General features: G+C 29.6%; 2 protein-coding genes across 4 annotated transcripts in view; one reads left to right on the plus strand and one right to left on the minus strand.

The window, feature by feature from the left end:
• LOC142321340 (NEDD8-conjugating enzyme UBE2F-like) overlaps window positions 1-8401 on the minus strand; it is a 28404-nt gene extending 20003 nt beyond the window's left edge. For all 3 annotated transcript variants that reach the window (XM_075359342.1, XM_075359341.1, XM_075359339.1), the window contains exons 1-2: window positions 8253-8401; window positions 7754-7870 (exon numbers count right to left, since the gene is read on the minus strand). In XM_075359342.1, coding sequence (XP_075215457.1) covers window positions 7754-7867 — 114 coding nt within the window. In that variant the 5' untranslated portion in view covers window positions 7868-7870; window positions 8253-8401. The remainder of the gene's footprint in view (window positions 1-7753; window positions 7871-8252) is intronic.
• A 443-nt stretch (window positions 8402-8844) lies between these two features.
• Window positions 8845-26530, plus strand: part of PIG-N (Phosphatidylinositol glycan anchor biosynthesis class N) — a 57794-nt gene continuing 40108 nt past the window's right edge. Inside the window, exons 1-5 of the mRNA XM_075359345.1 lie at window positions 8845-9301; window positions 12556-12676; window positions 15602-15701; window positions 17697-17934; window positions 24119-24249. Of these exons, the coding sequence (XP_075215460.1) occupies window positions 9090-9301; window positions 12556-12676; window positions 15602-15701; window positions 17697-17934; window positions 24119-24249 (802 nt within the window). The 5' untranslated portion in view covers window positions 8845-9089. The remainder of the gene's footprint in view (window positions 9302-12555; window positions 12677-15601; window positions 15702-17696; window positions 17935-24118; window positions 24250-26530) is intronic.

Below are 26530 nucleotides of genomic sequence, written 5' to 3' on the forward strand. Positions count from 1 at the left end.
CAGCTACGTTTCTTCCAACAGAGAACCAGTCTTCTCATTCCATCAGTGAAAAATGCTGAGATTCTTTCCTTGATCTGCAACTTTGTGTCCTTTGATTCAATTTTTTTGTTGAAGTGAATTACCCTTAATATCCCTCTTTAATCGCAGGAAGAAGTGAATAAGGAGGGCGTGGAACAGATTCAAATTTCAACTTAACAAGAGCTTTGGTGGTTCCACCTGATGCATGTGGCCGAGAATTAGTGTTACAGAATTATCGGCTCTACGGTAGTTGAACACAATGTACAACTCCTAAAGTTTCATGTTGCCATGAACTGAACAAAATTTAAAGTCGACCTGGCTTTCAGGTAGTTAATCATGTACACGTATTTGGAATCCTGAATACGATCAACAGACTTCTTTTGTGGAGGATAGCATTTTGAATTTTTTTGATTGTGATGAACCATATTGCCAGTATTCCATGCTCTGCAATTCAATGCCGGCACGGGTAGCAATACATTGTTGTTCAATGCAAAAAATCATTTCATCCACCTCCTTTTGGTGCTCCTCATCAGTTACAGAAATCGGTCAACCGCTATAAGGACAATCCTCGTATCTTCATTTTACCGGCTTGACTTCTGATCCACAAAATTTTATTGCCCACCTATTCACAGTATTTCAATCGATAGTTTAATAATCATAAACAGCTTTTAGACGAAGATGAATGACACTAGTATTCCTCTTTTATTTTATTAATTCAATCACTGCACACTGATTTAGACAAATTAACACAGCAGGCAAACTCAACCGCATAAAATTAGCGACCGACAGAAAATGAGAATGCACGGGTCAATGAGTTTTGGAATGTTACTGGTAATAGAATGTACCTACAAGATGGCAGCACCTGTCCTACTTTGCAACATTCTGCTCTCCCATTACATTCCAGTGTAAATTACATTTCATACTGTTTTAACACCCTTGTATTAATCCTTCACTTGATATTTATCTATTGAAATTTATTATTGTCCATTGATATTAAACTTTACACACACACGTACGTGAAAATATAAATCATATTGTTTTAATGTTATTTTCTGTTGTTTCTGTTGTTTTCTGTTGTTATTTTTCTGGAAGTTTCTATCAGGGGCAGATTTTTTTTTTAAGCAAAAAATTAGTTAATCACATTTGATTATACTTTGATTTGAGTATATTGTTATTTAATAGTCATTAACATTACAACAAACATTCCTGTACTACTACAATTTAATTCTTTAAATTTCAGCTTTTTGTAGGTGATATGATTAGCGACTAGGAAGTTGTTGATCTTTAGTTTGGTGCAGACTTCAGTATGTTATAATTTAAAGAAGTGTGCAGAATTAGTTTCTACTTTTTAATTTGTTTTTGAAGTCAGTTTTATTTTTTCAAGTTCATACTAATTTTAATGACTACAATATATTTTTAAACAACAATTGTAAACTATCTCAAACCTTCATAACCAAATAAATGTAAACATAAAATTAAATGTTGATAGGACCAATGTTGATTTACATACCAATTAAATCACTACAATCAACTAAGGTCTGCACATAGTTCTCATTATGATACAGATTAGAAAAATTATAATATAATTGTAACTTAACACACAAATTTCTTATTTTATTGAATAATAGATTTGTTTTAAATATAAGACACTTTTTAATATCTATTCTGTAATTCAAAATTAAAAAAAACTTTTAGCTTAATTAGTACAGCATGACGATCTGGAAAATATACAAATTTTAAGTTTTTAAGCTATGCGGTTTAAGTTAGTTGTTATTAAGCAGCCATGTAAGTAACACACATGTTGTTGAATTTTTATTTTGTGCAAAATGATCGAATGCAGTGAACATTAATGCAATAAATTCTCTCAAAAGTTTAATAATAACCAAAGCAAAAAATTTGTAATATTAAATAGGTGTTTGAGAATGAAAATATGGACATAAAGTTGAGATATAACCATTTTCAAAATGCTGTACTTTCAGTTGACGATACTGGTAGGCTGTCAACAAGCGGAAATCCAAATATCATTAGCAAATTATATTGTTTGATAATAGAAAACAATCAGCTGCTTGTCCAAAAAGTTTCACATGATGTGAAATCAGTGATGGTTCTATAAACATGATCTTAACTTCTTATTTGAGTGTGAAAAATTTGTGCCAAAGTAACTTTTGCTTTAAACGGCTTTTTTATTTATTTATTTTTTAACCTCTCAGATCACCATTAAGTATTGCTTCAGAGCATGACATGAATCACAAGTAGTATAAAATGCCATGCCTGACCGGTTTTCAAACCCGGGACCTCCGAATGAAAGGCCGAGACACTACCACTTGTGTCACAGAGGCCAGCTTGCTTTAAACGTCTAGAGATGCCAAACAACAGCCGCAACTTTTTGTTCTTTATAAGCCTTAATTTCAGAGGTGCTGTTAGTAAAATACTATTTTAATGCTTTGTAAGATTATTAACAGAGGACACAATTGTTACTATTTTGAATACGCCAGTTGGTGTGGCTATGTTTTGTTTTAGTGACTTAATATTGTACTCTGGTTAAAATGGAAAGTGCATCAAGGTAAATAATGAAATTTCTTTGTCACTTCTTGTAATTTTTTTCTGCCATATATCTTATTACCTTGGTTAGTAATACTAAAAATCATATAACATTTTAGTTTTGCAATAATCTGGATAGTTTTTTTATTAATTGTAACCAAACATACCAGGTGCCAAGCAACACTGCTAATTTAAACAATATTGATTTTGTTGGTTATTTTAGTGTTTTTGTTATTTTTAGACATTTCTTTCAAATGCTGTTTTATATCTTTAGATTGTCATAGATAAGAATGATAATTAGATATCGCTATCATAGCTATTATATATATCTAACAACACAAAGTAATCAGATTAATAGTAGAAGGAAGATTAAAGAAAAGAAACCAACATACATGGCATTTATAGACTTAGAAAAGACATTTGATAATATAGACTGGAATAAAATGTTCAGCATTTAAAAAAAATTAAGGTTCAAGTATAGAGATAGAAGAACAATTTCTAACATTTACAGGAACTAAACTACAACAGTAATAATCAAAAAACATAACAAATAAGCCGTAATAAAAAAGCGAGTCTGACAAGGATGTATGTTCCCTATTCACATTACTTTTTAATCTTTACGTAGAACTAGCAGTTAATGATGTTAAAGAACAATTTAGATCCAGAGTAGCACAGTGCAAGGTGAAAAGATAAAGATGTTACAATTTGCTGATGATATAATAATTCTAGTTGAGAATAAACAATATTTTAGAAGGAACAATGAATGGCATGGATGAAGTCCTACACAACTACCGGATGAAACTAAACAAGAACAGCACAAAAGTAAAGAAATGTAGTAGAAATAATGTAGATGGACCACTATATATTAAAATAGGAAGAGAAAAGATTATAGATATGGATGTAAAAAAATTTTGTTATTTGGGAAGTAGAATTACTAAAAATGGACAAAGCAGGAGCAATATAAAATGCCAAATAACACAGGCAAAATGAGCTTTCAGTCAGAAATATAATTTGCTTAGATAAAAAATTAATTTAAACGTCAGAAAAATATTTTTGAAAGTATATGTTTGGAGTGCAGCTTTATATGGAAGTGAAACTTGGACAATCAGAGTACCCGAGAAGAAAAGATTAGAAGCTTTTAAAATGCGATGCTATAGGAGAATGTTAAAAATCAGATGGGTGGTTAAAGTGATAATTGATGAAGTGTTGCTAAAAGTATTATATATTATATAAAAGTGTATTATATAAAAGTATTTCTTGGTATACCAATTGTGTTCGCTATATTGTCAGGAAAATTTCATTACTAGGAAACAATTCTGATATGAGAAATGAACCTGTGTATAGGTGAATGAGAAGAGTTTCTGTCAATAAATCAGTTTATTCACTCTGTAAACAATGAAGACTCTTGCAAATGAGAAAATTCTGCCCTATTATAAATCTTTTAAAAATAGATTTGGTGAAAAGTTTGTAAAAAAATATGATAATAATAAAGAAAAATTCCACAGGATGAAAGAGTTGTATACTTGATTCTAAACAAAGACAATGAGAATGGCTAGAGGTGCCATATGGCAATTGCAGCTTGTGCCCAGCAAGGCAGTATAAGCACCTAGCTATGCCAAGCGGCACCCACTGAATTTTCACATTAATTTCTTTCTACATATGACTTCAATAAAAACCATTTTTGTGGTGAAAATAACATAATGAAAGGATATTTATAATAAAAAAAAAGAAGTGTTACAAAAAATTAATTCAGGCGTTAACAGGTTAATCCAGGATTTCTTGGTCAATCATACAATTCATCAGATTTACCAGGCTCTTTACTTACCAGCCATGGCTCCTTGTGATTTCTGGTTGTTTCCGAAGTTGAAGGTCACTGAAAGGGTTCTGATCTGACAACCAGGAGAATATGATGCTGAACACTAAAACACAGCTGATAGCTATTCCCAGAGAGGACCGTGAAAAATCTGGTCAGTAATGGAAGGATAACCAGGTTAAGCGAGTGGAATCACAATGGCACTAGTTCAAAAGAGACTAGGATTGAAAAAGCCACTAAATAACTAATCTTTTCACGGTCTGTGGTTTGATGCTCTTTTAACAGACATTATATACTATATTAATTATGGATGTCGAATTATAAGCAACTTTGGAGAGTTATATTTTAGAACTGGATATCAGGTGAAAGACTGATTTATGAATTCAATAACTTTATTCATTAGAACAAGTATCGGTCTATCCACAACCGAGATCTAGTCAAAACAGCTTGGGCAATTAAAATTTAAAAACATTTCAGGTAAAAATATCTTTCGTGGATACCGGTGTTCTTTGGTGGTTGGGTTTCAATTAACCACACATCTCAGGAATGGTCGAACTGAGAATGTACAAGACTACACTTCATTTACACTCATACATATCATCCTCATTCATCCTCTGAAGTATTATCTGAACGGTAATTACCGGAGGTTAAACAGGAAAAAGAAAAGGTAAAAATATCTCAAATTTAGATTACATTTATAAAATTCCAACTAAAAATTATTTACTTCAAATTAAATGATTACTGAAAATATTTTGAAATATCCTCCAATATTGAAACAGTAGTACAACTATAATTTTTCTATTTCAATTTATATTACTCAATAATTACCTAATTTACATTTATTCTAAAAACCACGTGTCCTAGTTATTTTTATCAATTTTATGACAAAAAAAATCATTTCAGATTATTGTAAATAAAAAGCTTATAAGTAACCTAAACTAAACATAATTTCTTATAGATAATTAAATTTCACCGCCTGGATTTTTCCAGTTTATAAACATATAATCCTAATCCTAGCTTTACTGTAAATTGTTAAAAAAAATCTACAACAAAACATATACCATATTTTGAAATATAACTCATACTGTTCTTATCTTTAACAATAATGAGATCATGTGGGCTATTAAACAACTAAGCGGTTAATTTACTGGATAAATATTTATTCAAATAAATCTAGTGCAATAACTTTACAGCAATTAAAATTTCGTGTCGTACAATTCACAAGTATAATGGCAATCATTCATGCTTGCTGGAGCAGGATATTGAGCAAGGGATACATCTACTACAAGAAAAAAATAAAAGGATGCTGTCCTTTAGAGCCAATACTGAACAACGGGAAAAGAATGAAAAATATCTGGGATAAGCTTGTAAAACAAATAAAATAACTGTTGTGCCATCAATCATAAAATATTTATGATTTATGAGCAGAGATACAAAGCCAGCCAGATTTTGAAATATTTGTCATAAATGCTAAACTGATCAGTATACGGTTTATAAAATTATGAAACATAACTTTTTTTTGCTAAACAACTATTTGTCACAGGTACTGAGATACTACATGGAAAAATTAATCTTTCAATGCTGCAAAAAACCATTTTTTCAGTATGCCAAAAAATACAGCAGACAAAAAAGTAATTAAAATAAAGGACAAAAAAGTGTTGCATTATCAAACATGTTGGGTAGAATGGAGGGCATGAGTTGATTGAAAGAATAAAAACAATTCTGATGGAGAAAAAACAACTCTTCCAGCAGTGACAGCAACATTTCTGATTAGGTTACAATATTATAACTTTTATATGATTGAAATATAAGTTTAACAAATTAAATTAATTTTAAATTTCTGTTCTCTTACAGGATCAATTGCTCTGCTGCGGATTTCACTACGATTGATATCAAAAACAATAATTATTATTTGTAATGTGATAAAATTTTAATTAGTATTTTTTTTGTTACCATTATATCAAGTTTGTTACTTGGTCAAATGTTTTAAAAAATATATATTTTGTTTCACATTATAGGAATTGCATTATTAATTTCATACAAAATCTATGTAAAAACAACAGGTAAATTCTCCATACAATTTATATACCTTGATTTTTAATGAAATTTGGTTAAGAAAGTTTAAAAATTATGCAAGTAAATAATTATATCTGCAATCAAGTCAAGTTAGCTAATTTGCATGATAAATTTTATTATTAGTATTCAACAAGAAAGCCTTCTCTTTTATATTGTGCAGCACACATTAAAAAACTACATATAACATGTAGATATTAAAAATATGCAAATCCTAATTATAGAATGATGAATATAGTTTATTTTATATTACAGAGTAAATGTTATTTTTTTAAGCTGATGAAATTTTTATAGTAATTTTTTAGTGAAAGAAATTTATCATGTTTACATTCTGACTGGCTTTTTGATAATTATATAAATTAGTTGATCAAGGTGTAATTTCTCTAAACTTAAACGATTTATTCACATTATTCTTTAAACTGAAAATTGTTGATAACAAATCTAAATATAAATCATTTTGCTTATTTATATTTTTTTGACAAATTTTTCACCTGTCTATAGTTTACAAAAGACTAAAAATATTTTTATAAAAAAAGTCACAGGTAAAGGAGAAACAATAAACAATTAACATAATCTGGGTGAATGATCGATTTATATGGTATTTGAGAGGTTTCCAAATATACTACTACATATTACTGTGGGTGGAGAAAAATTAGTATTAGTTACGAGTGTGGGGGGGGGGGGAACTTCAGAGAAAATGCGAGTAATGACAGGTTAAACAAATTAACATACAGGTTTTTTATTAACCATACATGGAATTCAACAACACGTATTGAAACGATAGTTCTTTGATTGTAAAACAATAAAATTAATTTCTAATTGTAAGTATAAAATCAAATTTGTAATTTAGTAAAAGTACATAAAATTAGTAGCAAAATTACATTTAGTAAAATTCCATAGCAGGTAATAGCAGCTATCTTGGGACTGAATTTGGAAATTAGTATTCTTGCTAAATTAAATTTTACCATACTCTTAGTTCACAACTGATTTCTTCAACAGATCTGAGAATGTTCCCTTTAGTTTTATACAAATGTAGTCTTGCATAACTCCCACAAGTTTAAATAAAATAAATATCAAGAAGCATCATGCACATTAAGCTACAAGTATAAACTGAACCTTCATACACAACGTGCAAATAAAGAAATAAGTAGACATCACTGAATTGCCATTAAACTATCGATTAAAAATAATATTTTTTTTATTTTTCACTTCTATATTTACAACTCTTCGGGAATTTTGTCATTTAACATGGTATAATAATCGACCGCAATACATTAATTCAAGTTAAAAATTTATTACACAACTTACTTCCTTAATAAGCAATTTATCCCTAACTGATACTCGTTTTGCTGGATTGCCAATATTACTAGCTGATCTTGTTTCATCTGAATCTCTCTTTAATTTTCTTGTAAGCGTGATCATCCCCTGAAACAGAGTGAATGTCATTATAATTTATTATATTTCATTTAGTACAGTGAAATAATTTAATATGTTTGCATAAACAAAAATTAAAATTTCAGCAATTGTTTTACACTAATCAGCACATAATTAACATGCAGACTACAACAGTATTTGCTCAGATAAATATTGGTTAGCCTGCGAAAGACTAAAAATAAAACCACAGATAATTCTTTTCTAAAGAAACAATAATCCACGAGAAAAATCACACAATAACACAAATTATAAAAAATGTTCAGATGAACATATAACAAAATACGTTAGAAAGTATACTTATTAATATTTATATGAAGTAAACAATCCACATATAAATTTCATGAAAATATACCTGATCTGTCTTTTTACTTACTAACTTATCGGTTAACTGCAGTGGTACATTATCGGGGTAAAAACCTCAACTCCAAAGACCTATGTGTATCAGGCGAATAAGATAACCTCAAAAAGTCAAAATTTAATTCTTTGCAGGTAGTACAAACAAGTAGCACAACGGGAAAAAATTACCCATGGGAGAAAAGTTTATAGAATTTTATTATTTTTTAAATTTAATAAAGTATGTTATATTTTTATAATTTTCCCCACTAAATTACCACTAGTAGGAAAATAAAATTATTTAAACGAAATTCATTAAGTCCGTTTACATTCAATACGTGTGAATCTAGCAAAGTCTACCAGCCAAAAAGTAGTCGGTGATTTTACTACTGATTCTTTTCTTAAAAATAGAAATATCTTTTAATAATTTTTAGATAAATAGTGGAGTTTAAAAAATAAAACGTTGGGTAAATACATCAAATGTTTATTCCGCTCTATATTTCTTTGCAAATCCTATAATTTTAGTTATTAGATGTATGAAATACTTAATATTCAACAATTGTATAGTTGAATTTAATGGAAATAACTAGAACTAACTACAGCGTCTCTGAGTAAATTAGTAGTCTATGATAAATTAGTAGTTTGAACCTAAAAGTTGAACTCGTCAATAAGTTTTCCAAAAGCTGGTTGCTTATCGGTAAATACTGTACCTGTATATTACCATGTGATCGTGAAATGGTCTTGGTTTTGTTTATGTTTGTTGTTTGTAAGTTTACAGTAAATATGTACTCTTAATTTGAAGATAATAGCTGTTCTAATGATTTTACGTATACTTTTTAATTGCAAGTTTACTTCCTTTATCTATACTTAACCGGGAATGCGGTTGATAATAGAAGGTTTTATTGTTCATGTTATTTTGCTATTATCAATATTCGACATCTACTTTAAATCTCCGATTATTACTGGGATAGAAATACAGAAAAATTATATTAGACCTCCAGCGAAGCGTTTAGTATTATTCGTAGCCGATGGATTGCGGGCCGATTCGTTTTTTGTTCTTGATAGTGGTACTAAATCCCCATTTTTAAGGTAAGATTTAAGGTTTAAATTCGTAATTTTAAGTTAATTATATGTACCTTAATTAATGTTAATTATATGTTCGTTAATTTTAAGTATATGTATACTAAACCGGGAATGCGGTTGATAATAGAAGATTTTAATGCCCTTGTTATTTCGTTTTTATCAATATTTGATTTCTATGCAAGTACGGAAAAATACAGATTTCATAGGTTTAGTATTATTCATTGCTGATCGACTGCGTGCAGATTCGTATTTTGTTAGTGACAATAGCACTAAGTCCCCCTGTTTTAAGATATTAAATTTTGGTTAATTAACTTAATGAGTTGATGTAAACAACGTAAACTGGTTTACATTGATTTTTAATAGCAGTTAGTCTTTCTTGTTAGTCACAAAGTGCAAACTTCATTTACTATAGCCTACTGATTTTGTGTTACTTAAAACATTTCAAGAATTAGCATCCTGTAAGATTGAAGCTCTAAAGATGCATTTAGTATACTTGCCTTAGATCATTACATTTAAACAACACTTGTTATATCCCTGCATACTAGTAGAATCTATTATTGACTAATAGCTCCAGAAATTCACTGCCATTTATATTTATATATATTTGTCTCCGAACATAGTTATTAAAAAAGTTAGAAAGCTGTTTATGTATTAGAAAAAAATTAAAAACTGATATGTTAATTGATTCTGTGTTTGAAGTGATTAGGAAATCAGTGTGCATACTTCTTACAAATATTCCTTTTTTTATGTAGATCAAGCGTGAGAATAAACTTGAATACTTAAGATTAATTAATTTGTAGTTAAGCATTCTTGATAACTCTAAAAATAGGTAAAAATGTTTTAAGTTACAATATATTATCATAATCTTTATAATGTCTTCATTCACTCAGCTGTTTCTTTGTAGTGCTAAAGGGACAAAAACATTATTGTCTGTATATCATGGATTTTTTATTTTATTACTTCTATTGTTTGTATTAATCAAATTTTATAAATTTCAGAAAAAGTATTTCTTTTACATTTTTATTCTATTTTATTTTTCAAATATAGAGAAAATTATTTGCTAGGAACAGAACTCAGCTTCATTTGGTAATAGTCGTATGTTACTAGTATCTATTCATGCCAGCAGTAAATGTTATGGTAATTGTTAACAGTTACCATAATATTATGGTGTTACAGTTTTTATTACTTATATACAAAGTATATTTAATCTGGGTAATTTTTATTTTATTTGTGTAAGAGAAGATCTCTTATTACAAATAAAAAAATTCCTACAGAAGATATTTTATATCCTTTTTGTTAACTAAAACTTTTTCAAAGATGAACCCTAACAAACTAAATCGTGAAAGAGTTATGAGAGAAGTTTATTTATTTTTATATATAACAGTGTCTGTGGGGAAACTGTTAATTTTTTAAGAGGTTAATATTTTAATAAAATAATTTGAAATTTGATAAATTTATTCATGAAATTTAATAGTGTAAAATATGTCATTTAAGGTCATATCCAAAACTTATTTTTTGAAAATAACTTCTTGCAGGTGAGCTCCAATCCTGCAGTCGGTGAGTTGCAGTTTGCGTAGCTTGATGCACTGTTGTAACACGAATGTTGACAATTTACCTCTCATATATTGGCTTTCAATTCTTCTTTTGTAATAGGTTAACAACTCCACTATAAGAAGTCTTACATTGTCAGGTTAGGGAATTTTGAAGATGAAAGAATGTTCAAATGAATGTCAGAATTGTTCATGAAGTGATTGGCATATAGCTACCATGTGTACAAATGCCTGTGTTTTGTTAAATTCATCTTGTTGAAGCCAAATTTTTATATTTTTTTTAGAAATGTCTATAGTTTTTCTGAAAAAAAAAAGTTAAGTATTGTTTGTAAGGGTAAGCATTTTAATATACCGAACAGCAGAAACAGTAGTCGTATGCCCATTACCATTCTCATAAAAATTAGGGCCTACTAAGCTGTGTGATGAAACAGCACATACAGCAACTTTACTGTGTAACAGGTTGTGTGTAACTTGGTAGGATTTTTCTGATCCTAGTAATGAATACTTTGCTTATTGACACAGCTATTCAGATGAAAATTGGCTTCATCCGATGACAAGAGGTTGTTAATGACTTTGTCATCTTTGATTATCTTTTCAAGCATTCATTCAAATAATTGTTGTCATATTAGGTAATTATTGTTTTGAATGATCTGCAACATGTATGAATGGTAATGTAATTCTAGTAACAATATTCTATGAGTATTTGAATGATGGATCTGTGAACATGCTGCCTGATGATGAATTGAATGACATGAGCTTTTTTTAAACTGCAACTTGAACAGTTTTAATATTTAGTGGACTACAAATGCTTCGCATTCCCCCTGTAGGTTTTACATTTAATGCTGGCTTGTTTCTTTAAAACTGCATGAGGTAAAAAATTACATTCCACATGTTTATTGCATGTGCTGACAGAACAAATGTGCATGTGCTTTAGAACGTGTGACGTCCTAAATTAAAATAAGGCAAAATAAACTTCATGCCACCTATACGCTATCACTATTTTTGCAAAATGCCTTGATGGCATTTTCAGCACTACAGTTCTTCATAATAACTAAATAATAATGTGATGGCTACTCTCTTGTCACAGTGGGCTTGAACTACTTTTTAATTTGACTGACATAAGACCCCAGATTTTTTGTGGGTATGATAGTTTAACCATTTAGAAGTAATTTCCAAAAAAAATTAAAATCGTTTTAAAGTTTTATAGCATGAATTATGCTTATATTATTTTTCTTTTCAATTATACCCTACAATATAAGCTATTTTAATAATAGGTTTATTATGTAAACCTGTTAATTATTTGGAAATACAGTTAATTCAAATAGTAAGTGTTTAAAATGTAATACAGTTCAATTATTGATGTTAATTGTTTCACAAATAAGATTGCCTGTTGAAAATTTTATGAAAAATTTTTGTCTAAGTACAAAGGATGCATAATGAAGTGTTTGGTCATGTAATAATAGGTATAGACGACGGTGGAGGATTTTTTAAGATTTATGTGTCTTTACAAAATAAAAAAAATTAGGGGTCTTATTTCAGTCAAATTAAAAAGTGGTTCGAGCCCACTGTGTTGCATAAGTTACTCCCCAAGGGTTGTCAAAGTACTTTTGAAAAGTTTCCATTTCTCTGAGACTCTGTATAAAAATTGCTCTTGGGATTGTTTTGATTTTGTATGAATTTAGTAATAAGTGGTTTTTCATTTTGTTTCAGAAATGTTGTGGAGGAAAAGGGCACATGGGGTGTATGTCATGCCAGGGTTCCTACTGAATCAAGGCCAGGACATGTTGCACTTATCGCTGGGTTTTATGAAGACCCATCGGCAGTATTCAAGGTAAATTGTAGATTTTAAAATTATTAATTAAAGTATTTATTGCTAATGAAGAATATTTACTATAAATAAATATCAGTGTAAAATGATATTCTTTTATATATACGTCAACAATTCTTTTATATATACGTTAAGCGTTTTCAGAATAAAACTCAATCATCAGAAACTTAAAAAATATATGTTATAATCTTAATAAATAACCTTTTTTAAGTTCCTGATGGAATTTTATTCTGAAAGCACTTGAACGTATGTGGAAAAGAATTGTTGATAAGTGGTTTTTTTTAATTATTAATTATATAATCTTACTGACGGGCCTGTATATGTTTGATAAAATTATAATGAAGTAAGAATTTAATGCGACTCCACTTTCTGTATTCATGAAAGTGTGCCTTCAGAAAATGTTTTCAGGGCTGTTGTGTGCTTCTAAGTGGTGTTATAGACCACTACTTAAGCATTTGTTAATTTATTTACAAATGCTTCTGTTAACGATGCTCACCTCTTGAGGTAGTTACGATAACATTCACTGTATGGTAAAATATTTATCTCTGTTATGTATGTTATATTTTTTTTATTGACGTGGCAGTATAATATTTAATTTATTTATATAATAATTTCTACTTGCCAACAATCTCTAATAGTACGTTTGAGTGCTTTTGGATTAGTAATCTATCCTCAAGAACATTGATGTGTTATAATTATAATAATTTACTCCACATATAATTAATTATACTAACTGGAATTTAAAAAAAAAAATTTAATTAAAAATTTTTTTTTAATTATGTCAACGTCATGACAGTAAGTTCATACTGACATGACTGATGACATCGACATTATCTTACTTTTTGACGATCAGTTGTTATATTTGTAATTTTTGTTTTTAAACGTTTTCCTTTTAAATTTAAGATAGTATAATTAATTCTTGAGGATAGATTACTAATCCAAAAGCACTGAAACATACTATTGGAGATTGTTGCTAAGTAGAAATTATTATATAAATACCAATGGGCCATGATTAATAAAATTAATTTAATATTTGTATATGTCTAATTTATATGAAATGATTTGTAAAAGTTGACGCTTGTAGTTTTATATTGTACTACTTGTATCTGTGGGTAAAATATATATGTTTGTGTTGGGTAGGATGATATGATGTGTTTTGGAAAAATGTGTAAGCTGTTACGGTCATGTAAGCAGGTATGTGTAAGCTTATTAATTTTAAGTATACGTTTGTCGTCTTCTTTGAATGTATGAGGGCCATTCAGAAAGTTTTGGATGTTTTAAGGACACAAAAAACATACCCAGATATAACATCAGCTTCACTTTTGAAGAAGTCGGGTAAAACTATTCAAAATATATTGTATTTATTAAACAAAATAACATAAAAAGATAAAAGGTGTATTTATAAGCATTATTTAGAAAGTTCTGTACCAGACAGAGTAAATGCAGGATTTTTTTTAATACGGTTACCTATGAATTCTATACATTTAGACCAATGCCTTTTCAACTAATGTTTTATTTAAGTTTAATCTGTTGGAAAGATTTGTCTAGTTGGAAATTAAGCACATGTCTCAGCTTTGACCTCATCATTTGAAGTGAATTTTTATTCAGCGAGCCATTTTCTGTAAGTTTGAAAAGAGGAAGTAATCACTGCAAACCAAATTCAGCAAGTGCATATGGAAGCACTTTGAAGCGTATGTCTGGAGGTTTATAACAAAAATCCAAGATGTGTGTACAGATGCATTATTGTTGTGATAGAGTATGATGTAATTTATAATTTGGCTGGAAGTAGATGTTTAGCTTACAGCACCCTTCAGTCAGTCCAGTAGTGCCGCATAATACTCCCTGGTGATGGTCCATCTTTTTTACAGGTAGTCTTATCAGAACCATACCATGAGAATTCCCAAAAACCATAGCCATGACATTTCCTGCAGATGAAACTGTTTTCGCTTTCTTCGGTACACTTTCATCTTTTCCCACCCGTGTTTGGACTGCTGTTTAGGTTTGCCCTATAATGGTGAATCCATGTTTTATCTATTGTAATATAACATCAAAAAAATTCAGGGAAATCTTATTTAAATAAGTCTAAACACTCTTGAGAAGTTTATGATTAAATGCATTTTTGGTTGATTGTTAACAAACATAGCAGCCATCAAGCAAAAAGTTTTTTCATACCCAAAACATGTAAAATGTAGTGGATGTGGTCTATTGAGGTATTTGCCATGTCAGTAAGCTCGCATACTTTTAATTGGTGATCATTTAATATGGGATTGTGGATTTTTGTGATGATTTTATCTGTTGTAGCAGTTTTTGGGCATCACTATTGTTCATCATCTTGAATGGATGTGCAAACATTTAAATTCAGCAGTCTGTTTTTTTACTGTTGGAAACAAAGAGGAAGAGTCCTTTAGAGTGGAATTTAACCCTATTTGTATGTCCGCCAGGCTTAAACCGTTTAAAACAATGTACTACTTTATAAGAGCTTAAACTTAATTTTTATTTATTTTTCAGTAAAGGTCAAAACTTGTTTACTCGATTGCCATAAGCAAGCAACTAAACCCGTGCATCTAAAATTGGCAATATGCCATCTAAAGGATCATACTTGACAAATATCATAGTCATTCAGTCTTAAACCTGTGTCATGCCGAGAGCTTTCCAAATGACCCTAGTATGAGTTGCAGGAGGTTGAGAATTTATTATTTTCATATTTTGAAAACAATAAACTGTCACTCAGGGCATCGTTTATTAATCGTAAGAAAAGAATGAAAACATCATCGGTTTACACATGTCTAACCTCTTGGCTAAGCTATGTGTAAGCCAATTGTATGCTAGATCGAGCGTTGTTTGTACATGAAACAATTTTGTTTTATCCATTTGGTGTAATGGTATTTTATTTATGCTTTGTTATTTCAGTAAAGTTTTTTTTTTTAGGGTTGGAAAGAAAATCCTGTAGAGTTTGATTCTTTATTTAATCAAAGTACAACTACTTATTCTTGGGGGAGTCCTGATATTTTACCGATGTTCAGCAAAGGTGAGATTGCCATTTGAGATATATTGATCTTTTCATAATTTAGAAATTTTGTTGCTTTAAAATTGAGCCTTTTGTTGGATGTGTAAGGACTTTCTTGAAGCTGAAATTTATCATTCAAGGTATTTTTTTTTGACTGAAGGAATCTTTTTCCAGAATGTAATGGTTTATATATACAAGAAAAAAAATTGTGACATGAAGTCCGAAATAAAAATAAATAATTAGTTAAAAAATGTTTTGCTTTTTTATCTTGTGCAAAATTGTTTGTTTGTCCAAAAGTTATCCATCACAAAGCTGTAAGTCACCTATTATCAAAATTAATGATAGGTTTGGTAGCATATATTTAGAGTTAATCATTGGAAACAATAATTTTGGTTTTATTATTTAGTAATTATTTTTGCCTGGTTATTGTGACAAAAAAATATATATAAATCATATATCCAATATATGTTGATGTTGATATATATGTTGAATTATTTGGATTTTCAGGAATATATATATATATACTGTAGACTAAACAAAGTATTGATATGTTAAATTTTATGAAAAAATGAAAACAATTTAAATTAAATTTTGTATTTACCTTAGCAAGCATTTACATATTTACCATATTTTTGTCTCTGTCATCAGTGTTGTCAATTTGCTGTTGAATGTTTGTCTTCAGTTCATCTATAATGTGGGGATTTGATTTGTAAAATATGTCCTTCAGATAGCTCAAAGAAAAAAGATCACACTAGATATTTATAGGGAATATGAAGGCCACCACCCTCTGCTGACATTTTTTTTTTTTTTGTAAAAGCTATGTGATTGGGTGCTACTAAATTGTTTGATATGTGATATGTTAATGTTATTAACATATACACACAACTCAGTGTATATACACTGAGTTCAGAAAGTTGCTGTGCACTGGAATTATGGAAGTGTAATGACTAAACTTTCTTAATTGCAACTTTGTATTTTTATTTCATTATTTTATAAAAAAGGATATTACAATAACTGAAATAGTTTATAGAAGGTGTTGAAAATGATCTCCAACATCAATACAACATTGCATGTCTTTCAATTTGCTTTCAGACACTTTAACCAGCTGATGTACTGGAATGTCTTGTACATATGCTGTTATTGCGGTTTTTTGCTCATCAATTGTGCGGGGTCTGTTGTGATACACTGCTTGATTTGCTGTCCCCCCATAGAAAGTAATCTGGGGGAGTCAGATCAGGCGATCGTGCAGGCCACAAATCCCTTGAAATGATTTGTTCACCTAAGACATTTCATAGAAAAGTCATTGACCTGTTAGCTGTGTGTGTGCGCTGTGGTGCCGTCTCTTTGATACATCCATGATTGATTTCCACTTCTGTAAATTAACTATTGAAGTTTGTTAAAACAGTACACTAACGATTACTATTAACTGTATTTTCATAAAAAAGATTGGACCCACAATGTGCATTCTACTCACACCGACCCATTTTTGCTTCATGTAAAGATTGTTCGTGTAATTCATAAGGGTCAGTTGTGTATTTTGTGAATTAATTTACACCACCACCAGATGAAATCATGCTTCATCAATAAAAAATATAATGTAAAGGATAGTTAAGGAATTTTAATCGATAAAGCATTTAAACTGTCTATAATAATGTAGTCTTTTGGCATGATCTGTAGGTTTCAGTTCTTGAACACGCATTACTTTATAGGGGAAAGGTTTCAATTCTTTTCTTACAGTTGTATGTGCAGTAGCAAGTCCGATATCTTTCATTATAATGAACCTACAAGGCAGCCAACCTGATGCTAAAAGAACAGAATGCAGCAAATTATTCTAAAGCATACTGCACAGTGACTTTCTGAATGTACTGTCATTTTTAACTGTCAAAGAAATTTTTTCAAATTAAATGATAATATTAAGAAAATTATTTTAGTAAAGATGAGAGATAACAAAAAGTAATGATACTTATCAAAGAATAAAATTAATTCAGATTATTAATACTTAATATTTATGTCCAGGCGCTGCTGGTGGGAAAGTACATACAGATATGTATTCACCAGATGTGGAAGATTTTTCCGGTCGTAATGAAAGTGCTTCAAATTTGAACGATTGGGTGTTTGAAAAGACTGAAGAATTTTTAAAAAATGCCAAAGAAAATTCTACTTTATTTGAATCGCTTAATAGAAATGGAGTTATATTTTTTCTTCACCTTCTTGGAACTGATATTGCCGGCCATGTTAACAAACCGCATTCAAAGTAAATAAAAAATAGTTATTTAAAAATGTTATTAAACATTTTTCTTAATAAATACTTCATGAGTGTTATGTAAGCATTTAATAATTTAAGTAGTTTTTAAAAATTAGGATACAGATGATTATAAAAATCACCGCTAGGTTAACCATTTATCATTACATTAATCAACTGTTTTTCTGCTGAGCTATCCAAAATTTAAGTAAAGGTATGATTGGTTAGTTTTATATATATATATATGCTTGTTATGTAGTAGATGTACATAAGTTTTTGGAAATCTTAAATGAATGTTAAATGAATTAACATTTAATATCACTGCTTCTTAATGTTTTGTCAGACTTCAACTGCAGAAATATGATCGGTAATGTTGTGAAGGAGTATTACCTCAAATGTGAAAAATATGAGGGCTGTTTATAAATTAATATCTGGTCAAACTTGACTGAATTGCATCACCAGTCAAGTTTTGCACTTCATTTTTGACCAGCAATTCAATCATTTTAAGTTTTATTTGTATCTTCTAAGATAAAATAATATCTTTTTATTAAAAAATGATATGAAAATTATGATTTTCTTTTACAGTTTTATGTAAAAATATTTATTTCTAATTTTTTTGATGTACTGTTAAATAAATAAATACAAAAAAAGAACTGATTATTTATGTACTTGTGGAGGAAGAAACTTGAGTAGCGGGACTGTTGTATTGTGTTCTTGTTCTTTTCCAAACATAAACAACATATAAAGTAGAGCAAATGAATGCAAAATGACTTGTTGGTACATCAGTCAGTTGTACCGTATACTTCAAACCTACTTGTATCAACTCTTGCTGTAATTTATCTAAGGATTTTTACAGATTTGTCATATCTTCAAAATTATGTTTTTCTCTTCATCCATATGCAATTCAAGTTTTGCAATAGTATGAGCTCTTACATTTATTTCAAGTAATGTAGATACTATTCCATTTTTTAAATTCGTAATAATTTCTCTATTTTATGTTATTTGACTTCTTTCGTTCTTTTTACTGTTTAGACTCCGGTAACTACCGTTTAGATAATTCTTCAGAGGATGAATGAGGATGATATGTATGAGTGTAAATGATGTGTAGTCTTGTACATTCTCAGTTCGACCATTCCTGAGATGTTTGGTTAATTGAAACCCAACCGCTAAAGAACACCGGTATCCACGATCTAGTATTCAAATCCGTGTAAAAATAACTGGCTTTAGTAGGACTTGAACGCTGTAACTTTCGACTTCCAAATCAGCTGATTTGGGAAGACGCGTTAACTGCTAGACCGACCCGGTGGGTTATGTTATTTGACTTAGTGTGGTTGAGCTTCACATTATTCTGATAGTGAAATAATTCCAGATCCAGGTAATTTTAATATTTGTGTTTCGCTATTTCTGCATTTAGTTTCTGAAGACTTTTGAGCTACTTTGGAGAAAAGGCTTTGTTATTATTTATCTCTTCTACAACAACATTATTTGTTTTTATGTATTTTCCAAACATATTTGGTTTATTGTAATTGAAAAAAATAAGTTCACGTATATTTCTTTTTTGTACATTTCTTAGAATGAATTTTTTGTCACAAATCCTATATTTTTTCTACTTCAATACATATAATTCTTTTGCATTCGATGATATATAAAATTGTCACACGTCATCGCTTGCTAATGTCTTGATATTGTTTTTTATGAAGACCGGCTTTCAATCTTTAAATATTTTTGGTACTGGTACAATTAATCAAAGTATCTCTATTCAACTAAAGTAATCTTCATTTATGTAAATAATATAATTATTGTCTACAAATGCAGATAACTTTGCTATTGAATTGATTAAATTACCATTTTTCATGTAATAGAAATTGGAAAAGCTGAACCTTTTGGTAAAAAAACTGTTGCTTTTATGAATGGTGATGGCTTTTATTTGTGGAGAAATAACAATCGGTGATGAAAAATATTTTTCTTTAACAGATTCAATACTTATAAAATATGTTCCAAAGTAACTCTTTGTAAACCAACAAGAATTTCAAACTTTAATTTGATTTTGTTATAAAATATTTTCAAATCCATTTTTACATCTTAATTGCAACGGGCGACTTGGAAGATGAATTTAAATTAAAAATTTTTTTAAAATTAAAAACATTTTATATTATCACAGGCCATTGGAGTGGGACGGGCAAAAAATTTCATAGCGGTTTGAAGACCTGTCGATGTAAAAATATAGATGCAAAGAACTCATTTTCTAAAGCAAGATGAGCTGAAAAAATAAAAATATATGATTTATTTTGCAGAGAGGGTGGTAAATATTAAATAAAAAGTTTTGGTAATTTTGAGAACTTGATAAAAAACTAAATTTTTGACTGAACTGTCCCAGTAAATATTTGAAATTTTATCTCTTTCAAAACATCTCCATCTCATTTTTCAATTTTTGTAAAAATTTATTACATTCTTTCTCCCTAGAGGTAGTAGTACCTTTACCAAGTTTGAAGAAAATTGTTTGATGGATTTTAGAGTTTTAGAGCCAACATATTTGGACTTTTTTGGACACATTTTTTGGACTTGAGAGCATTGGATAAAAATTCTTTTCACAGCTTATTTTTTTTATTGAACAAATTTTTTAAAATTGTCTCCTTAAAGCACGAAATTTAAAAAACCTCTCTTTTTTAGATTTTTTCTACCGCTATATACTTTTCTGTTATTATTATAGCAACATATATTGCTATAGTTGGGAAAGTAAAAAATTTACTATGTACAAAAATTATATACATACTTATATTTACCTAGCTTCATAAATTCTGCCAACAAAATTCCTTTACGGTCCTAAAATATGGTAGCCATTGTTTTTTTTGTTTAAATTTGTTTGTTTGAATTGTTTTGGGCTTGTTTGGTGAGTGTGTTGCTCATACTCGTTTTTTACATTAATATTGATGAACTGAATCCACATCTCAATCATCTACCTCAGTAACAAGAAATTCACTTCCTTTATTCTAGTATTACTGAAGTAAAATTCCTTTCTTATCATTTTGTGGGCGTATTGTGGGTTATTTTGGTCGGTACCCGTTGCCCACAGTACTTAATGAAAACCCGAACTATCTAACAATTCTGTCAAGAGTGAAATGGATACCGACTGTATTTGTGACAATATTTAAACTCAGATGATGTTTATGTTGCCATTATATTTATGTTGATGCATTATGTTGCTATTTAAACCTGTTTGTAACACTCCAACTGAAGGTTAATTTATATTTTTACTTTCCCGTCTAGATAGCGCCATAGCAGAGCTATAGTTGTGGAATGGCATTGTAATCAGTCGAATTTGGGCGTATGTGGTTTTCACCAGATCTTTATGTTTAACCACCTAAGGAACCCAAAAAACCGGATGAAAATTTTCCGGTATTATTGTTCATATGTATGCGCGTATGTGTTTGGTATTGGCCTTTAAATCATCTTATGTCTTCAGAACTACCGGACCGATTTTGACCAAACTTGGTCAGATTACTTCTATAAATGCGGCATTGATGCCATTAAATTTTCAACTTAATCGGTCAAGAGGGTGTGGCTGTAGAGCAAGGTCATCCTCAATACTTCAAGATTTCACTTAATTAAGGTCATATTTTTCTTAGGCGCATTTGTTAACAGTTAAAAAATAACAATATTTGCAAAATCGCACTCCCATCCAAAAAATGCTCTAAACTAGTGGCTAAGTGGGCATACTGTGTCAGTAGTACCCCCTGTCATGACAAGTAGCACTGGTGTTACAGTCTGCCACCTAGGAATTTCCCTTTTTCCCTATGGGAAATTTCCTTTTCCCATGTTCTCTTGGACTGAGGAATTTTAAATTCCACATGGTTGCTGATCAAATTATTTTTTGTACTTTAAATATTAATTATTTATTTAAGTTAATATTTCAAAGGTTGGCAGCACTGATGTTCAGCTGTTGTAGTCGGCTGCTTTGTTGTGCGGTCATGAATGAATGGTTGAATTATTTAAAGTGTAAAAAAGTAACTCGGTCTGGGGCTGGATCTCGAACTCAATTGCTCGGTCAACTCGGTACTTGGTGTGTTAAGCCTCGCAGCTACACTAATCTGCTAAATTTGTTCTGTGTAAGTTGTGAAATTACATTAGTTTAGTTAGTGCCGACTGTGCTGCTAGTGACCGCCTCATCCACACGAATTAAATACAGTATGCACACGCGCTTTAGTTAGAATCAGTGAATTAAATAAATGCAACGATATTATATTTAAATAAAATGATAAGTGTTTTAAATTAAGTCGTGTGTATAAGCTGTGCATGAGAAACAACCTATAGATGTAGAAATTTCCCAGAACGTGGCTGTAGCTGCGTAACAAGAAAGTCCTACACCTGTCACGCAGTTAAAGTTGCGTTCCGGGAAAGTCCAACAACTGTGTTGTCAGCTTTTTTTGATGTGATATATGTATTTTTTTAAATCTTAAATTTTATAATAACTTATCTAAAATTTTAGGTTAAGATAATTTAAAAATAATACCAATTTATATATTTAGAGCAATGTTGTTGAGACACAGCTCCTGACGATTTATTCGGCTCCTCACAATTCACTCGAATCCACATGGTAGCAGCTCCATACAGTTCACACAGCTCCTTTCGAATGCACTTGGCTCCTGACGATTCAGCTGCCCAGTACACACTATATAAGCCGGCTCCTCACTACATTCAGTCAGTCTTCTTCCAGCCTTTTTCTATCAATCTTCATGGACTATGTATATAACAATGTATCATTTATAGAATCATTAAAAGCATTTATGTACACTAATACATAACCTTGTATTATTCATTCAAATATTAAAGGATCATATCTAATTACAAAGTGATAAATGTCTTTATTTATTGATTATTTGAACTAGCATTAAATACATAGAGTAATTACCTTAACCAAGGTACTACACTAAGGCGGATATTATCTCTACTGTGTAATGATTGTCAAATTATTTGTTTAGTATTGATGCAACTGTTTGTATCTTTTATTGTAAAATTAAATATCCTGTGTACAAATCCATGGTGATTTTGTCTTTGATCTCTTCATTAAAATAAAACATTTTTCAGACCAGATCTTATATTTATTATTCAACAGCTATCAGTCCCATCGGATTTCTGTTTGCAGGCATGTATACTATGCTTGGGGGAAACCTTTTTAAAATGATTTTCAAAGGGATGGAACCCACCCTCTTCACCACACCTACCCCAGCTCAAAATTCTTGGCAAAATCAATGGCGATGGTAACATTTAATTACATTAATTGGCAACCCGAAAAAATAATGAATTTTGGTGAAAAAAGGATTAAAATTTGTCCACCCGTTCACTCAGTAAGTGCGAAAAATCATTTGGGGTAGTACTTTTTTAAAGTTCAGTCCGACAAAAATAATTATAAAATTATGTGATATTACATATTAAACCGTTTGAAATAATCATAATGTGTGGATTAAAACTGTGAAAATTATTTTTTAAGTTACCAACAGAAAATCTCACCCTTAAATATTTTCTAAATTTTCAAGGGTTGAAAACTTATTTTTTTTAAATGAGATGATGTAGCTTGTGATACCTCATTGAAGGCCCTTTGAATGACAAGTAATTTGGTACAAATAAAATAAAATTTTTTTTTCTGGTATTGAAGTTATGATTAAAAATGTGTTTTTTTTTAGGTTTTGTTGGGATGTAGTGTTACTGATCCATTCTTGTTAAAAAAATATGAGTTTTAGGTTTCTCCAGCATTGAAAAAATGTGCCGGTAAACACAGCATTATAACATCAGTTAAACATGCGAAATGACTGTAATTATTTTATTTTTTGACTTACTGTATTATTTTTATTTCCTGATGATGTTTGAAATAAACCAAATGATCTTGAAAAAATACATCTTTTTTTGATTGTAAAGTGGATATAAAATTTTTTAATTTTTTAAATTTATTTTGAACATCGGGATTAAATGATAAAATCTTGTAATAAATTATAAGTAAATTAGCTTATTATTGTCTTATTGTTTAAAATCGGGATTACCTTTTCTAATAATTATTTTTTTGTTAAAAATGCAGAGCACTTAATTTTAGTTGAAAGAATTAATTGTTCTCTATTAATAAATTCTTTATTTGTATCACTATTTTTTTTTTTTTTATACATATTGAAATTCATTATTTAATGACATTTTTTGTTTTGTACAGAGAATATAAAGAAATCATCGAAAGCGTTGACATTGGTGTAGAAAAAATGGTGAAGTTGGTAACAGATTTTTATAACAATGATAACAGTACAGTTTTTATTTTTACTTCTGATCATGGAATGACTGATTGGGGTAAGATGTTACATTTTAATTATCATTTTCTTAATTTTACATGTTATTAAAGAACAATCATAATTAATTAGGTAGTTATTTCTTTTAATAATTCTTTTAATGTTGCTATGATTAGTTCAAATTAGATCTGAAAGCATCCAATTTGAAATGTATACTGAGCCGCAGATAAGCTCATCGTAGATTGTGTGTTTAGAAGATGCCTATGGTGATTTAGTGCTGTACGATGAAGAAAATACCTAAATGTTCTGTTTAATATAATATTAGTTTGACTAAATCACAGAAGAACTGAACAAGTGTTGTGTAAGATGTGAATTCATCCGGATGAAGTTGTAAGATGAACTTACAAATTATGAGTATTACTTTATCTGATTTTTCATACATCACGTTTACTATTTAGTCACAATTTTTAAATTATCATTTTATACTATTATATAATCCTTAGTAAGATTTGAATTATATCGTACTGACTTTACCATTGCTTAAAACACTGTGCATTATTTTCTATATTTCTAATTAAATAAGCAGCTGTTTATGAGTATTTGGTAGAAAATTCTTCAGTCATAATCATAATATTTATTTTATATATATAAAATGAGATTTAAATCACCAAAACACAATAAATAGGTAAGTTAAACTTATCATTTCATAACAAGAATAGATTTTTTGCAGGATCCCACATCTTCAGTTGGCATTTAGTTCTATGATTACATTAAAGTAAATTGTTTGTATAATTTGTGAATTTTGAATTTATTGGAAATGTTACTGCTTTATAAATTTTGAAGTTATTGAGTATACAAATTCTGTATATATGAATATACAAATTCTGCTGTCCAGTTCTGGAATCTAGTACTTGAATTCAGTCATTCCAACATTTAAGAAGTAATTTCTAGATTTTTGAAATTCCAAGTCAAGGGTTAAAATGGATTGTGAATTTTTTTTTGAAACCTGGCTACTTTTTGTAATTTCTCAGTAACAAATTGAGATAAAAACTTGATTTTTTTGTGTGTAATTTTCATGTAAATTTCTAAAAATCAAGTCTAGATTTTCCAAAAATCTAGATGGTGCCTATAACAGTGTACGGCACGGCAGCGCAACCAACACAGCTAGTGTTACTGTATGTGTAATGTGACTCTCTGCACTTGCCTCTGGTTACTTGACTAAAAAACAAAGTAAAAGTAATTAAAAGATAAAAAAAATGAGAAATGAAATACCACCTCCTAGTGGTGTTTGTCAGGTAATGCTGAAAACTGAGTAAAATACATTTTTACCTGTACGGATGATCGGTAAAGAGTTAAAACTAATATTTTTAAGATGGAGGCTGACTGTTTTGAAACTCACATTCTTAGATCGCTTAAAGTTCCAGGTCTTTTACTGACCAAACAGTTGCTCTGAAGAAATTACGATACACTGATAGTATTTGTAAAATGAACAGGTTTTAATTTTCATTGATCATTATTATTCTCACAATCATGAGTTTAATGATTACAGTAGGGTAGGTCTTAGGGGCAGAACCCTCTGGCTAGATAAAAAGGCCAAGCGAAGCGAGCCATCACTGGCTCGCTGAATATCCCATGACCATGATAGGGATGATGCTAGATTGCAGGTTGTAATTACATCTTTTCTTTATCTTTATTAGGCTTTTGCTTATTTTATATTGGATTATTTCAATTTATTAATAAGATGGATTGTTCTGACAAAGATTTTTCAATTTATTTTATTTTCCTTTTTTAGTTTCTCATTATTTAAGCATTGGACAACAACTCATTATTTATTCCCTGTATGTTTTTAATAAAAAAATTTATTTGCTGTTTTACAAAATTTAATGAAAATTTAAAAACAGTATTCTTGATTAAATATTTTTATTTATAATTAAAAATATAAATAGGTTTGCTATAAAAAAAAATATTGCGGGTGAAGCCACGATGGGGCAATGCTAGTATTTATATATATATATTTATATTATATTATATTTAGGGTTATTCAGTAATTAAACAGACAAATAGCTGTACAGCAAAAATGGTTTATTAAATAATTACAATTTTTTGTTTACTTTTCCACGTAATTCCCACCAACTTCTCTGCATTTGTCCAATATTTTTATGAGTTCTTACCCCTCAGCGAGGAATTTTTAACCTTGATCTCGAAATCAGTTTTGTACTTTTTTCTTTATATCTTCGTTGTCGTTGAAGTTGATGCCATGCAAAGCTTTTTTCATCAGACCAAACAGATTAAAATTCAAAGGAGCAAGGTCAGGGCTGTAAGAAGGACAAGGTAGGAGCTCC

This window comes from Lycorma delicatula, chromosome 3, assembly GCF_047948215.1.
Source record: "Lycorma delicatula isolate Av1 chromosome 3, ASM4794821v1, whole genome shotgun sequence".
In the NCBI taxonomy this organism is placed as follows: Eukaryota; Metazoa; Arthropoda; class Insecta; order Hemiptera; family Fulgoridae; genus Lycorma; species Lycorma delicatula.